Below are 15,880 nucleotides of genomic sequence, written 5' to 3'. Positions count from 1 at the left end.
TGCCGTGAGGCAGCAGTGCTATCCACTGTGCAAACCTGTTGCCCGCCTAGGACCCTTCTACAGAACACTGGCTTCTCTCTCCACAATGTGCTGGCAGACCTGCTGAATCTAAGCAGCACTTACTGTTTCTATTTCAGATTTCCAACATCGGCAGTATTTTATTTTTATTTGAGAGGCTAAAAAGACGGGGGGGGGGTCTCTGTCAAAAAATATATATTTATAAAAAACAGAGCAGATGGATGGATAGGACCTGCCTAGGAACCATCCTCCCCTACATTGAAGCTACTTGACCAGATTGAATACGAAAGAGACCCTTGGGCAAGGATGGAGCGCGGGAGCGCGGGCAAGCGGGGAACCAATGGGCTGGCGAGGAGGTGGAGCCACGTGACCGACACCTCGCGCTGCGATTCTGGCTCCGGAGGTAACAAAAAAAAAGCCGCCAATTTGCTGCTCGACGCCTCAGAGCGGCTCCAGGGATTGTGTTGGAGACAAGCAGCCCGGGCTCCCAGCAACAAGCCCAAAACTTTGTTACAACATCGCCACTGCGAAGTAACAAATCGCCAAATTAAACAAGTAATTATTTACAATAACCAAAAAAAGGAAAGATTTTTGTTTTGTTTTTCTTATATACATATATATATATCGGAAGATGCCAAACGGAGCTGGGTCCAAGTCTTCAGCATCGGCTCCAGCCGGGGTGGTGGGCGACGGAGATTCCGTTATCAACAGCAGCGGCAGTAGCAATAATGTGAACGGCAATTTCTCCAAGGCTCTGAACTCGGGCGCCGTGTCGCCCGCTTCGAAGAAGTCGCCTCGCCTGCCCAAGTGCGCCCGGTGCAGGAACCACGGCTACGTGTCGGCTCTGAAGGGACACAAGAGATTCTGCATGTGGAGGGAGTGCCAATGTAAGAAATGCAACCTGATCGCAGAGAGGCAGCGGGTCATGGCAGCGCAGGTAACCTGCAAGATCGAGCATTTTCGTTCTTTTATTTGTTGCTTCCGCGGCGCGTCAAACCCTCGCTCGGAGTGGGAACATGCGGCGGGCGGGGGTGGAATGTGCAAGATCTTGTCCATGCAAAGTGGTGGCGTTTGAAGAAACGAAACCTGGCTGCAACCCTGAGCCTCATGTCAGAACTGTTACTGGAAGCCGTGTACAGATGCATGTAAAACATTAATTTAAAATAGATACAGCATCGAAATAAAAAGAAACACCCCCGATTCAGAAATATAAGAGCAAAACATCCCGGGTGCTGATCTGGAATAAAATCAGGAAATATTGGGATACTGTCGGAGTAATCCTAGTATGTTCTGCTTTTCTTCCCGAGTTTCATAAACCTCGTTTACGAACTAATCTAAATCTAAAATTATTTGCATGTGGAATAATCCGCACTTTATTGGCAAAAGACGATTGCAACAACATCGTGGTTGTGGCATAATACCTGTCTAATTTACAAATGCGAAAGTTAAAAAAATCTGGATATTAATAAGTTCGTAACTCAGTGAAATACCGGCGCATCAAACGGACTTTAGCAACTTTGAAGATGCACTGTACTGCTTTAAATTCTCAAAAATGATATGCAAAATCTTAAATGGGTTGGAGTGTTCAAAGATTACATACAGTGCTCAAATCATTTAACACATTTGGACTTTGCATAAATACCTTTACAGTGCAGTTTCATACAAAGAGGTCGGTTCGACTATCTGAAATTAATGCTGTTTTATGAAACCCGGGATAAAAACAAACAACATGAAAGGGCGATGGAATAATTCTAAATTGCAGCTCGTGTGTTGGAATTCGAAAGCAACATGAACTTTACTACAATTCGGACTGCTATCTATTTTGAATTCAGTTTGGATTTTGAGTTTACAGGAACGGCACAATTTGTTAACCTAGATTTGTGGTGGATGTGAAATTTAGTTATTGTGAAAAATGTATCTGATAAATGTTCACAGTTTAGCCCCCGTTTTGAAGAGTTCGTAACATTCGGCGAATATCTGATTAGCTGTCGGGCCAATTTGATGTTCACCCCGTTTATAATATTTACACCGAAGTAATGCGGAATTATTTAAACCATTAAATCATTTCCGATTATTCTCTATTTTAAGTTTAAGGACCGGATTAATTCAGTTACTGAATTTAAAACATTTTCTGCAGAGATTTTTATTTGGCCATTACAGAGCAAACAATTTTCACCGAAGATATTTTTTTGATATTAATTATCCTTTAGAATTTAGTTAAACTCGTTTCATACAGGTTTTCAACTGAGCATTGAAAGCGGATTTCTCTGATTAAATAAAACAATCTATTTACGATGCAGATTATAAAGTCATAACAAAATCATGTCAGCAATTTAACTGATTTGGAAGACAGGCGGCTATTTTTGCCCATGGACCAAACTTGAGATCAGACCGTGGCACTAGTTCGAAGTACGACCATATAGCCGCTAGATCTGAGCTGATTGTTTTTGTTTGTAGGTAGCCCTCAGGAGACAGCAAGCCCAGGAGGAAGAGCTGGGGATCAGCCGACCCATTCCCCTGCCTGGAGCCGCAGAGCTGCTCATCAAGAGAGAGAATGCAACCCCAAACAGCTCCTGCGCTCTGGGGACTGGAGGGACCGGGTTGCCATCGAACCCCAACACACCGGTCACTTCGTCAGGTAATTTCAAAGCAGGCCGGCGCCCAGCGCGGGAGGTTGAGTTTTCAAGGGGTTTGCATTAAGTTGCTCGAACTGCTTAACTTGCATCACTGAAGAAAATTGATTTATTTAACCGACGGGGCGTTTTGCGTTTTCGAGCCTGAGATGTTTCCAAATTGGTCTCCACGGCTCCAGCAGCCAGTTTGTGTCAGAATGGGAGGGGGGGGAAACATTCGCACTGGTGAAAACACTCGTTTAACTGCAGGTTGCAAAAGTCAGAGAACCAATTTGAAAACGTTTAAGATCTCCAGCCAAATTATAACTTGATAATAAAGTGTCTAAATTGGATAACAATCTTAGTTTTGGCTATTTCATTTGAAAATCCGATTAATATATTGCAACCGAGCCAGGCGCTTAATAAAGGTTTCACTTAGCCCATCTTGAACCTTTCTGGGCAGATCAGTTTTACTTGTTCCCTGTATTATGGGGGAAATGATTCATTCATAGAACTTTGGATCTACTAATGCTCCTTTGGGAGAATGTTAGATCCACTTGTTCTGTTGGGAGAATGTTGGATCCACAAGTGTTCTGTTGGGAGAATGGTGGATCCACTATTGGGAGAATATTAGTGTTCTGTTGGGAGAATGTTGCATTTCCTCCCTTCACGAGTTTCTAAGGTAAGCAATTTAATTTGGTTCTATTTTGAGATTCTTCAAAAATAATTTGTTAAATAGTTCATGGCAACATTTAAACATGTTAGAGTGTATGTTGCTACAGCAGTTTTTTTTTCTTAATAGCCAATTTGTCTAACCAGTAATTTAAGGAATATATTCTGAAACATATGTTACAACGCTTTATTGTGAGGCTGGAATATAGTGGAATGATTGGTATTGTACACAATTTCAATTTTTTGATATTCATTATCTAAAGGAGTTGGTTGTTGCTGTTTAAATAAATAAAATCTTGCTAGAAACAAAGTTCATAACTGAAATTTATGGAATGGGTTCCAGACAGGTCATTTGTAATTTACTGCACTGATCTCCCCATCTAGCCTTTCAAATGTAGAAGTCTTGTGAACAGGCAGATTGTCCGTTAAAGAATATTCCTGGGGTGCAAATGATATTGTCATTTTTATGTTGGGGTGTTGGTGAAGAATGACTTTAGGAGGTTACACGCTGCTTTTTAGAATCTAGAGTTATTCTGCAACTTTAGTGTCACAGTAAAATGGAAGCTGTGTTGCAGCAATGTTGTAGCTGTAGTATAAATACATTCGTAGCTCCTTTTAAAACAAGGTAATTCTCTTCCATTCGTTTTCCAGTTTCAGGAGTTCTGGATTTTTGTTTAGCACTCTGAAAAATTACGTTCAACTTCCAAAGTAATTTTAACTCTTGTTACCCTGATTTTCCGACAGCCAAGAGGGTAGGCAGCATACCCACACAGGTTTTCATCTGTTGTTTGCTTTGGATTACGCTTGGCTCTTCTGGTTTCAGCTCAGCCTTTTCCTACAATTGCATGGGTGAGGCTAGGAACCCATTAGCATAGTAGTCTGCACATTAGGTCTACATACCTACTTTTAAGCCTAACTTCGTGTTGAATATAGTTTTCAAAAGTCAAAGTGCAATTCTTTTTCTGAAATTAGAAGAACTATAGCATCAAATGGAAATGGTCTGGAATATATTGTAACTAACAGTTCAAAATTGCATTTTGTTGAAAATTAATATGCATGTGAATGCTGGAAATCTGAAATACAGACAGAAAGTGTTGGAAGTACTCAGTATGTCTGGCAACATCTCTAAAAGAGAGAAAAGGAGTTAACGTTTCAGGAATCAATCTCTCTTCAAATGTGCTGGTTGAGTACTTCCAACATTTTTATTTGTATTTTATGGAGATGCTATTGGTTTTCGATAAGGAATCCAAAAAAATGCATCGTACATTTGTTTTCATAGAGAGGTGGAACATTTTAAACCCAATTTTACATCAGATTCTGTTGTGCTGTGTATTGCGATATACAGCTTGATTTACTGCACTGTGAAAGGCATGAAAGATAAATTATTTGGCTTATAACTAAAATATTGGAGAAAGTCTGAGACAAGCTGGATTTTTGGTAAACCTATATACAGTTATTAAAATTACATTGCACATTGCACAGAGATGATTTCAAATGACTTTTATTAAGTAAAATGATGGTGAACATCCCAGATGTTAAAATGATGACAGGGAATGTTTATTTAAGTTTTGAAAATGGGTCCCAGTTGCTCTTCGGTCAGTATAATTAGTGACATAATATAAAAGGTACATAATTATCTTCACTAATCGCTGGCTTTTAAAGCAGACCAAGGCAGGCCAGCAGCACGGTTCAATTCCTGTATCAGCCTCCCCGAACAGGCGCTGGAATGTGGCGACTAGGCTTTTCACAGTAACTTCATTTGAAGCCTACTTGTGACAATAAATGATTTTCATTTCATTTCATTTCACTGCCCTATTTGCACATTGTCTAAGAGCATAAGAAATGAGAGCTGGGGTAGGCCATTTGATCCTTCGAGCCTGCTCTGCAATTCAATCAGATATTGGCTGATCAACTCTACCTTCCCATACCTCTTAATTCCCTTAGTGCCCAACATTCTATTGACCTCTGTCACAACTCTGCTCATATTACAAAAACAAACACCAAAGAAAATGGTACAAAAGATTTACAAGGATGATACCAGAATGGAGAGGTTATAAATATCAGGAAAGTGGCAACTCGGGGATTTTCAAAGTAACTTTATTGCAGTGTTCGTGAAAGCCTACTTGTGACAACAATAAAGATTATTATTATTATTAAACAGACTTGGGAGGTGGGGGAAGGTGGTGGTTCTCTCAACCAACAAGACTGACTGGTAACCTACTACAGAGCTTGAAAGTTGAGGAGTTTGAGAATAGACATTACAAAGATGTTTCCACTGTCGGAGAGACTGTAAGACAGTCGCTAATAAATCCAAGAAGGAATTCAGAAGAGCCTTCTTTTCCGAGAGAGTGAGTAGGATGTGGGATTTATCACCACAAAGCGTAGTTGAGGCAAATAGCATAAGTGCATTTAAGGGGAAGCTGGATAAACGAGGGAGAAAGATATGGAATTGCATACTGATTGTGTTAGAATTAAAGTGGGAGGTGGCTTAGACACAATCTAAGATTTACTATTCATTAACTGCAGATTATTCCTTGTTACTTGTGTAAAATTGAAGTTTTACTCATCATTCCATCAATATTAATGTTACACTTCCGATTTGAGTGCATGCTGCTGCCATTGAATTACAGCTGAACTGAAATGAATGCTGTTCTCCCCATAAAATAAAAGCACTGCATGTAACTTCAAGAAGCAGCAGATTAATGTTTTAAGACTGATCCAATTTGGGGATCTGTTAATACTTTATTTTCTTTCCGGCTTCTTCTAAACCCCTTAATTAGATTTCTATTTCAGATAGCCCATTATTATCTGGCATATTTGCTGGCTGTTACTTTCATAACCAACTTCAGATCAATATTTGATTATGTGATAATATTTAAATACGTCAGTGAAGATTTTATCATATGTTGTGCTCATGAATTGTCAACCTGAAGCTGACAATGGAGTCAGAGGAGCAAACACCAAAATCCTGACCAACTCCTAAATACATACAGCAAAATCACAGCCAGCAGTAGTTTCAGTTTTATTCTCCAAAGTTGCTTTGCAAATCTTTCAAGCTTTGCTCTCAGAATTTATGATGTTACTTGAATTGCTCAGTGAGATCATTCCCTCATTTTATTACGTTCCTGGACCAGACCCCAACAGTGGCTTGGAAACTGGATAGAAACTCCAATATTTTATTTTGATTTTGTAAAACTGAGGAAATGATACCTCGCTCCAGGAGTGATTGCATGCAAAATATGGATATGATCTATTAAAACAAACTTTATTTCGAAAGTAGTATTAAAACATCTTTATCATTACAAAGAAAATAGTTTACAATTACCCCTTAAACAATGCTAACCAATTCGATGGCACAAAAACCTTAACTGCTATCTTTATTCCTACTCAATTCCATTTCAGCTCTCAATCCAGTTTCAAATATAGTTACCACCCAGGAATATCTGCTGAACAGAGATGTCTGGATACACTACTGTGAGAAAGAGATCTTTTGACACTGCGTTAAATACAAGACCTGAATCCTGTCAGAACCATACAAAAATTCTGGTCTATATTTCTTCAGAAGCTACTTCTCAGCCTGTTTCAGCTCACCTTCCAGTCACAATTCTGAACTGCTTGCAAAGAAACTGCTAATCTTTCTGCAGACATACTTTTAACTGAACTGCAGTGAGAGCAGATGCTTAACTTCTGTCACATCTCAATCTAAAACTCAACTAACATTGCTTTTCTGCAAAATGCCTGATACCATAGCTTCTTTCATTAATGACATCATCTGCAGTTTGAAAAACGCTGTTTTAGCGCACTCTTAAATGCCCTCTAAAGTGGCCTAGCAAGCCACTCAATTGTATTCAACAATTGCAAATGGAACAAAAAGGAGTGTAACTGGACTGGCCATCCAGCATTGACCTCGACATCGTAAACAACAACGGCAAATCCAACCCTGTCAACCCGGCAAAGTCCTCCTTACTAACATCTGGGGGCTTGTGCCAAAGTTAAAGGAGGTGTCTCAGATGAGTCAAGCAAAAGCCTGATGTGGTCAGATGCATGGAATCACACCTTACAGAAAATGTCCCAGACATCACCATTCCTGTCCCACTAGAAGGACGGACACAGCTGAGGTGGCGCCACAGTGGTATGCAGATAGGAGGGAATTGCCCTGGGGGCCCTCAATGTCGACTCTGGATCCCAGGAGGTCTCCTGGCACCAGATCAAACATGGGCAAGAAAAGCACTTGTTGATTATTGTCCTGAGTACTGTTTTCCCTTGCTGATGATGCAGTACTCCTCCATCTTGAAAACCACTTGGAGAAGCACTGAGGGTGACAAAGGGGTAGAATGCACTCTGTGTGGGGGGACTTCAATTTGGAGAATACCACCACGGATCCTAAAGTACATAGCTGCTAGACTGGTCAGGATGGAGAGTAACGTGGAGCTAGATAGATGTCAGTCTTTGGCCAATTCAATTCACTCCACGTAATATCAACAAATGGCTGAAGGCACTGGATACTGCCAGGTCTATGGGCCCTGACAATATTCTGGTAATGATGCTCCAGAATTTGCCACGCCCCAAGCCAAGATGTTCCAGTGCAGCTACAACATTGGCATCTACCTGGCAATGCCCAGGTATGTTCTATACATAAGAAATAGGACAAATTCAACCCAGTCAATTATGGCTCCATCAGTCTACTCTCGATCACTAGTAAAGTGATGGAAGGCATTATCAACAGCACTATCAAGTGGCACTTACTTGGCAATAATCCGCTCACAGATGATTAGTTTTTGTTCCACTAGGGTCGCTCAGCTCCTGACCTCATTACAGCCTTGCTTCAAACATGGACAAAAAGTTGAACTCCAGAGGCCAAATGTGAGTGACTACCCTTGACATCAAGCAACATTTGACTGAATATGACATCAAGGAGCTCTAGCAAAACTGGAGTCAATGGGAATTGTCCCACAGGTTGTATTTGTATCTGGTACAAAGGAAGATGGTTGTGATTGGAGATCAATAATCTCAGCTCCAGGACATTACTGCAGGCATTTCTCAAGATAGTGTCCTAGGCCAACCATCTCCAGCTGCTTCATCAATAACCTTTCTTCCATCATAAGGTCAGAAGTGGGATGTTTACGGATGACTGCACAATGTTCAGCACCAGTCGCAGCTCCTCCGATACTGCAGCAGTCCAAGTGCAAAGTAATTACCATTTCCAAAGTGAAAGGATCTAACCATCGCCCCTTGACATTCAACGGCATTACCATCACCAAACCCCCCACTATCAATATCCTGGGCATTACCATTGACCGGAACCTGAACTAATCATGCATATAAATACTGTGGCTACCAGAGCAGGTCAAAGGCTAGGAATTCTACAGCTAGTAACTCACCTCCCGATTATCCAAAGCCTGTCACCATCTACAAGGCACAAGTCAGGAGTCGAATGGAATGCTGTCCATTTGACAGCTCCAGCAACACTCAAGAAGCTTGACATCATCCAAGACAAGCAGCTCGCTTGATTGCCCCCTATTCCACAAACATTCAATCCCTCCAGCACTAACGGAACAGTGGCTGCCGTATACAACTGTACCATCTACAAGATGCACTGCTGCAGCTCACCAAGTTTCCCGAGACAGCACCTGCCAAACCCATGACCACTACCATCTAGAAGGACAAGAGCAGCAGATACCTGGGAATACCGTCACCTGGAGGTTCGCCTCCAAGTCACTCACCATCCTGAATTGGAAATATATCACCGTTCCTTCAATATTGCTGGGTCAAAATCCTGGAACCCCCTTCCTAACAGCATTATAGCAGTTCTAGATGTCAGCTCACCACCACCTTCTCAACAGCAACTAGGGGTGGACAATAAATGCTAATCTAGCCCGCGACGCCCACATCTCAAATGAATAAAATTCCTTTTACAGACTTCAGCCTATCTAGCGACAGATTTTTGCCATCGAGGCTGGAAAAGGAACCTGGGCTGTTTTTCTGATAGAAACCTGCATTTGGTCGGAAGCTGATTGAAGTTTGGATTTTTTTGAGGTGAGCTTTTATTTGACATGGAGATGAGTTTTCTATACAATTGTAGCTAAAGGGGCAGCAATGGACGTGTCAATCATCAGCACCATCTTACTCTGACTCCAATTCTTTCTCTCTCATCTCCTGCACCTCCTCTAATACGCTGTCTTCTTTGAGGTCCACACCTCTTCGGAGGACCAAGTTATGGAGAGTCCACACTGACCAAGATCCTCTCAGGAAGGCTTGCTGGGCACCACCTGACTGCTTCTCACTCATAGCCAGATAGCTTCGTCTCTGCCTGTAAATACTGTACTTAAGGTGGTATTTACTTCCCTTTCATGCCCTTCATTTCTTTCCTCTGGCCCCTTGATGCTTTCCCATCCCGGTCCGGGCTGCTGCTCCTTGTTTCCAATGACCTTGATTTCTGAGGGTGCAGCACCCATTTTCACTTGCAGCCTTCCTGGTGCACAGATGTCCAAACTGCTGTCCCATTATTTTGGTGTGCACTTGATGCCAGGAGGCTGACAACCTGCTGAACATGGCAAAGTTCTTAATACTAACCCCTCTGCTAGCCTCTGGAGACAGTTGCAACTTTAAATTCAAAGGGGTAAGTCCTTTAATAAAAGGACCGAGGTAATGTCCTGACCGCATGGTGTCACCACCATTTTTCAGGCCACCCATCTGCACCTGAATTGGACCACGAAGGCCCATAACTTTGCTTCTCACCAGTAAACTGACCGTATCACAGTTTTACTGTACAGAATGGCGCCACTCAAATCATTTCTAAAACCACTTGGAGGTAGCAGTTATTCTTTCAGTGTGTTCTTAGTGCTCAGTATGATGATGCTAGGCACAACAGTAATATCTTCACGAAGAAGTAGGTGTAATAAGGAACTGTTATTTTCTTTATCAGCAAGATTTATTTTTACCAAGGGGAAGTAGGTATATAAAAGTTGTAAAATGAGGCATGTGTTCACAGTGAAGAGTCAGTGCAATTCCTGTCAATGCAAAGCAATGCTTTGTTGTTTATTGATGTGACAGTGGCAGAAGTAGTTAAAATATTTTTACTATTTTTAATTTGTTATCGGTTGCTTCTAAAAGCTAACTATGACTGGTTTGTTCTGCAGTTGAAAATTTGTGATGCAAGTGTGATAATATAGAGCACAGATATGACCTGAGAGTGGACTGAAAGAAGCCTTACCTGTTGTGCTAAAGTGTATCAATTGAAAAGAGGCTTAACGACAGCAATGAGCTGACCTGATGTTGATCAGCAGTATGTGCTGAACAGCAAAAAAATGTGAACTGAAAGATTGGGCACAAGTCAACAGACACGCTGCGCCAGAAAAGCAGAATCCGGCTCGCGACGCATCATGTGAATCCCACCCACAATGGGCGGGCTCACTTTTTAACAGTAAACCTCACTCAAATGTGCAGATTCTCAAGGTACCTGAGACTTTGGGATTCAACCCCATTGCATCGGAGATCTCTGGTCAGAACCATCCAGCACTGGTCTCCACAATTAGGGACAATGGAACGGCGCTCGTGTGGGTCTCCCAGAGGATCGGAGAGGCCCCTGGCTTCATGCCCTTTGGGCAGGGCAGTGCTTGGGCACAGCTGGTGTCACCTGGGCACCCTGGCAGTGCCATCTGTGTGCCAGCCTGGCACTGTTAAGGTGCCCAAGTGGCATTGCCAGTTGGCAGAGTCACTGACAGGTTGGCACTGCCAATTTGACATTTTCTGCACACACATGATTGGGCCGGGGTTGCCCAGTGTGTGTGTTGGGGTGGTGCAGGGACCCTCCCATATTGCGTTTGGCTTGGGACGAGATCGGGGATTGTTTTAGGGCCTCTGAGATCAGGACGTCATCTCTTGCTACACTGTACAAAACGAGTCTATGTGTTCCCTGTTCAGGTTGAGTCGTGTTGAATAGCCGAGGGCGCGATTCTCCGCAAATGCGGCGAGTCGTAAAGGCTGCCGTGAAACTGGCTGTGTTTCACGGCAGCCTCCGCGCCCCCTCCCGGGACCCGATTCTTTCCCCTGGGCGGGGCTAGCAGCGGGGCCCCGTGAAGCACGGCATCGCGGGCTTAGCGACCGTCGCTAAGTTCACGCGCCAAGCGTCACGCCGGCTGACACGCACGATGACGTCAGTCGCGCATGCGCGGATTGGACGGCTCCAACCCGCGCATGCGCGGGGCCGTCATCTCCCTTGGCTGCCCCGTGGACTAATTCTGTGGGGCGGCGGAGGGAGAAAGAGTGCGTCCATTACGGACGCACTGCCCGCGATCGGTGGGCACCGATCGCGGGCCCATGCCACTCTTGGCACGGCCGTGGTACTGCCGTGTCAATATGGGCCCTGGATGCCCAGAACGGGCATGTTGCGGCCGTTTTTATGACGGCAGCAAGCAGGTGTGTTTGCTGCCGTAAACACGGCCGTAAAGGCCTGGGAACTCGGCCCATCGGCCTGGGGAGAATCGGTGTTTGCTGTAAAAAAAACGGCGAGCAGCGATTCGTGCCGTGGGGGGGGAGAATAGCGGGAGGGCGTGAAAAATGTCGGGGACGCTCTCCCGCTATTCTCCGACCCGTCGTGGGCAGCGGAGAATCGCGCCCCATGTGTTTCTTGGCGCTACGTGTGCCGGGAAACACGCAGCAAAATGTCCTTGCTAGAGGACTTTGTCCCCTTTTGGGAGAATTCCGCCCGTTAATTTCAAAAGAATTTTGAAAATATTGTTTTATACCTGGATTATTTAGCCCGGCTAAAAGAAAATTCCAGCACATTATCTGAAAATGTACTTGGCCAAAGCATTTTTAATGGGAAATGGTGTTGTACTTTGTAAAATATGAATGGGGAAAAGTTCTATTGTTTCTGTATTGTGTGGGGTGGCACGTAGTGCAGTGGTTAGCACTGGGACTGCGGCACTGAGGTCCCGGGTTCGAATCCTGGCCCTGGGTCACTGTCCGTGTGGAGTTTGCACATTCTCCCTGTTTCTGCGTGGGCTTCGCCCCCACAACCCAAAGATGTGCAAGGTAGGTGGATTGGCCATGCTAAATTGCCCCTTAATTGTAAAAAAACAATAAAAAGGGAAAAAATAGACTTTCTGTATTGTGTGTACATGATCAATAGCCTTTTCCATCAGCGCATAGCATGGAGTCAAGATTTCATAATCCACCACATCATCCTCAAGTCTATTGTCCTCGATCATAACAGATCACAAAGTCAGCAGCAGCTTCTGTAAGTTCAACTGGAGTGGACACCTCTCTCCCTCTCTCCAGCAGGAGGGCAGTTACACAGATCCAATGTGATATTAGAGAAGCCAAAATCAATAGAGTAGAAAGCTAAAGACGAGGGTGAATGATATAAAATAAGGGTAACAACATGAAAGGAAATGAAGGAACAACACCTAGGTAGGTACTCCATATTTAAAAAAAACTGAGAAATAGTGTATAATAATATAAAACAGGGCTGAAAGCATACTTGCAAAGAGGTGAAGTAAGATTCCAGTTACACTGGTCCAAATATCACCTCAAGCCCCCTAGTTTTGCCAGCAATAAAATGTGATTTTATTATTTAACATGTTGCTATTGTCTTTCTAGTTTGCATTGAAGTTGCTTCATCCCACACTCCATTCCTCTACAGAGAGGGCAGCTGTAAGAACTGGTGTGTACCAATCTACATAACTTGAGCAGCAAGCTGTGCTGGAGAATAGCCCTGCGTGATATTGCTGCCAATTATTGTCCTTGTGGGAAATCTCTGGGCTTCATTTCGTTCTTATTTTGATGGCACGTACAAGATTAGAAATTCCTTCCATGAGAATTTGTAAATGTGCATTTGTGGTACGGCAGATTGGATCATTAATGCTCAATTCTGTTCAATACAAAATCTGATTATGAAAGGAAAAGAAAATCGCTTATTGTTACAAGTCGGCTTCAAATGAAGTTACTGTGAAAAGCCCCTAGTCGCCACATTCCTGCGCCTGTTCGGGGAGGCTGGTACGGGAATTGAACCGTGCTGCTGGCCTGCCATGATCTGCTTTCAAAGCCAGCAATTTAGCCCTGTGCTAAACCCGCCCCTAAGGCAGCCTGATTGAAATACTGTGCTTGACTGTTTTTACACTGCACCTACTGGCAAATTAAGAAGAAAAATTAAAGTGTCCACATGCTCGTAACTGAAAAGTTTCTATCTAAATTTAAAAAGTGACTTGGCTACCCAACCAAGTCAGTGAGGTGAGAAACCACCGTTGGCGTGTGGTTTTAGTACTTGAACCAAAATACACTGGAGTGTTCCATCAGAAATGTGATCCCGGAGTTAAACTGCTGATTTGGGGCCATTGCAGAGTTAAAACTTTCCTGCATTGATGCAGAAGTGGTGTGTTAACAATAGACTGAAATACAAACTGCAATAAAGTGATTTAATGAATGGAAGGATTCTTGGATTTATGTATATAAACACTTTATTAACATTTAAAATAAGTCAACATCTTACCAAAGCTAACACATTAGGACTGATTCTACGAATGCGTGCTCTGGAAGTGGAGCCTCAACTACAGGGAGCACATATCCTGAAGTCATAGATGTGACCCCCCTTGATATTTGGTTCCTAGAATGGAAAATTCTGGGGTGTGTGCACAAGGTTTCATGATTGATGTGCCGAAGTATACATTGGCAAAATCAGTTAACTGGAAACCGATTTGGTTAAAAGAGGCTGTTTGAAACATTCAGCCACCTTTATATTTCTGATTGTATTAGCCTTTATTCTCGACTCCATTTCCAGTCTCGTTTGCTGTTTATGGTTTGAAGTTAAACAGAGTTTGGATTTTGTAATATAACTCGTGTAATTTTTCAAAAATGGAATTACCACAGAATAAGTTTGTACCATTTCTTTTTGATCAATTGAACTATAAAATCAGCAGTCAGTTATTTGAGCAGTCATGTTTCCTACACTGGTTCAACAACATCTTTTGCTACACAGTTGCTGAAGCATCTTACACAGATTTGCATAAAACCTACATCACAGTGACATGATTCTGCCACCTGGTCAATGCTTCACACAAACCTCCCATAACCCATCTTACTTCATCTAACTTTGTCATTACATCCTTCATTCCTTTCTTTCTCATGTTTACCTAGCTTCCCCTTAAATGCATCAATGCTATTTGCCTCCACTGCACCTGCCATTAGCAAGGCCCACATTCTAACCATTCTCTGGGTAACAAGTTTTCCCTGAATTCTTTACTGGATTTATTAGTTGCTATCCCCTAGTTTTGTTTTCCTACACAGGTGGAACCGTCTGGACATTTACTCCATCAGACCCCTTCAGAATTTTAAATACCTCTATCAGTTTCCCCCTCAGCCTTCTCGTTCCTAGAGCAAAGAGCCTCAGCGTGTTTCTTGAATGAAATGCTTTCTGATTTTTCAGCCATTACCATTCTATGTCAGAAAAGTCATGCACATATAACCCAACATCAGCTGCATGCTTGGAAGTATATTTAACAAATGGGGTCAGAGAAACAGCTTGAGTCAACGCACATTGGAGACACACACACAGAAAATTGATTTTAGTTAAACTTACTTTGGATAATGGTCTGTTGCAGCAAAATAACCCTGGGTAAATCCTGCAAGACTGTTTCCTTACTCCTTCTAGCAAATCCATAATTTTAAAGGGTATTTAGTTGCACACAGATTGATTCAGTATAAAATACTGATCCCTTGTACAACACACTAGTATTTGTAAAACAAATCCAATTTTGAATCCTCACGTGGTGGGGAACATTGAAGCTTCGGAAAAAGTTCAAAAGAAGGTTATGAGGATAGTCCCACTTAAATTACTATACTATTCAGAAAATCTTCCCTTTAGAAATGCATATACCTTGGGGTGATATGATAGAGGTATATAAATTGTTAAATTGAATGCCACCTGTAGGTGATTTCAAATAGGTAGGTCAAGTAAGACCTCAGACCATGTGTATGAGCTATCTAAGAGAAGGACCAGGTTAGATGTCCAATGTTACCTTGATTCTCAGGATAACTACAGGCATATAATCGTTAAGTCTAGACTCTCACGGTGATATTTAATAGAGGCAAGTTCCAAGTCAGGATGGTGTGTGACTTGGAAGGAACTTGCAGGTGGTGGTGTTTCCATGCACCTGCTGCCCTTGTCCTTCTAGGTGGTAGAGTTTGCAGATTTGGGAGGCTCTGTCAAAGAAGTCTGGTGAGCTGCTGTAGTGCATCTTGTAGATGGTACACACTGCTGCCACTGTGCATAGGTGGCGGTGGAAGTGGGTGTTGAGGGAGGTGGACTGGATGCCAATCAAGCGGGCTGCTTTATCTTGGATGGTGTTTGAGCTTCTTGAGCGTTGCTGGAGCTGCACTCATCCAGGCAAGTGGAGGGATTCCATCGCAATCCTGATATATACCTCATAGTTGATAGACAGGCTTGGGGAGTCGGGAGGTGAGTCACACAACGGCCTCTGACTGATTCTTGTACACCCAGTATTTATGTCTGATGCAGTTAAGTTTCTGGTCAGTGATGACCCCAGGATATTGAAGGTGGTGGATGGTTAATCTCACCT

General features: G+C 42.9%; 1 protein-coding gene across 4 annotated transcripts in view; it reads left to right on the top strand.

Annotated features, from left to right (window-relative positions):
- Positions 1-435: 435 nt before the first annotated feature.
- The window catches only part of dmrt1 (doublesex and mab-3 related transcription factor 1), a 168,420-nt gene continuing 152,975 nt past the window's right edge, over positions 436-15,880 (top strand). For all 4 annotated transcript variants that reach the window (XR_005461581.1, XM_038804680.1, XM_038804679.1 and 1 more), the window contains exons 1-2: positions 436-955; positions 2,476-2,656. Coding sequence is in view for 3 of the 4 variants with exons in the window: in XM_038804680.1 (XP_038660608.1) it covers positions 650-955; positions 2,476-2,656 (487 nt within the window). In the remaining variant the exon portion in view is untranslated. The remainder of the gene's footprint in view (positions 956-2,475; positions 2,657-15,880) is intronic.

This window comes from Scyliorhinus canicula, chromosome 8 (genome assembly GCF_902713615.1).
Source record: "Scyliorhinus canicula chromosome 8, sScyCan1.1, whole genome shotgun sequence".
Taxonomy (NCBI): domain Eukaryota; kingdom Metazoa; phylum Chordata; class Chondrichthyes; order Carcharhiniformes; family Scyliorhinidae; genus Scyliorhinus; species Scyliorhinus canicula.
The sequence above is the reverse complement of the archived record's forward strand: the minus strand, read 5'-3'. Positions and strand labels throughout refer to the sequence as shown.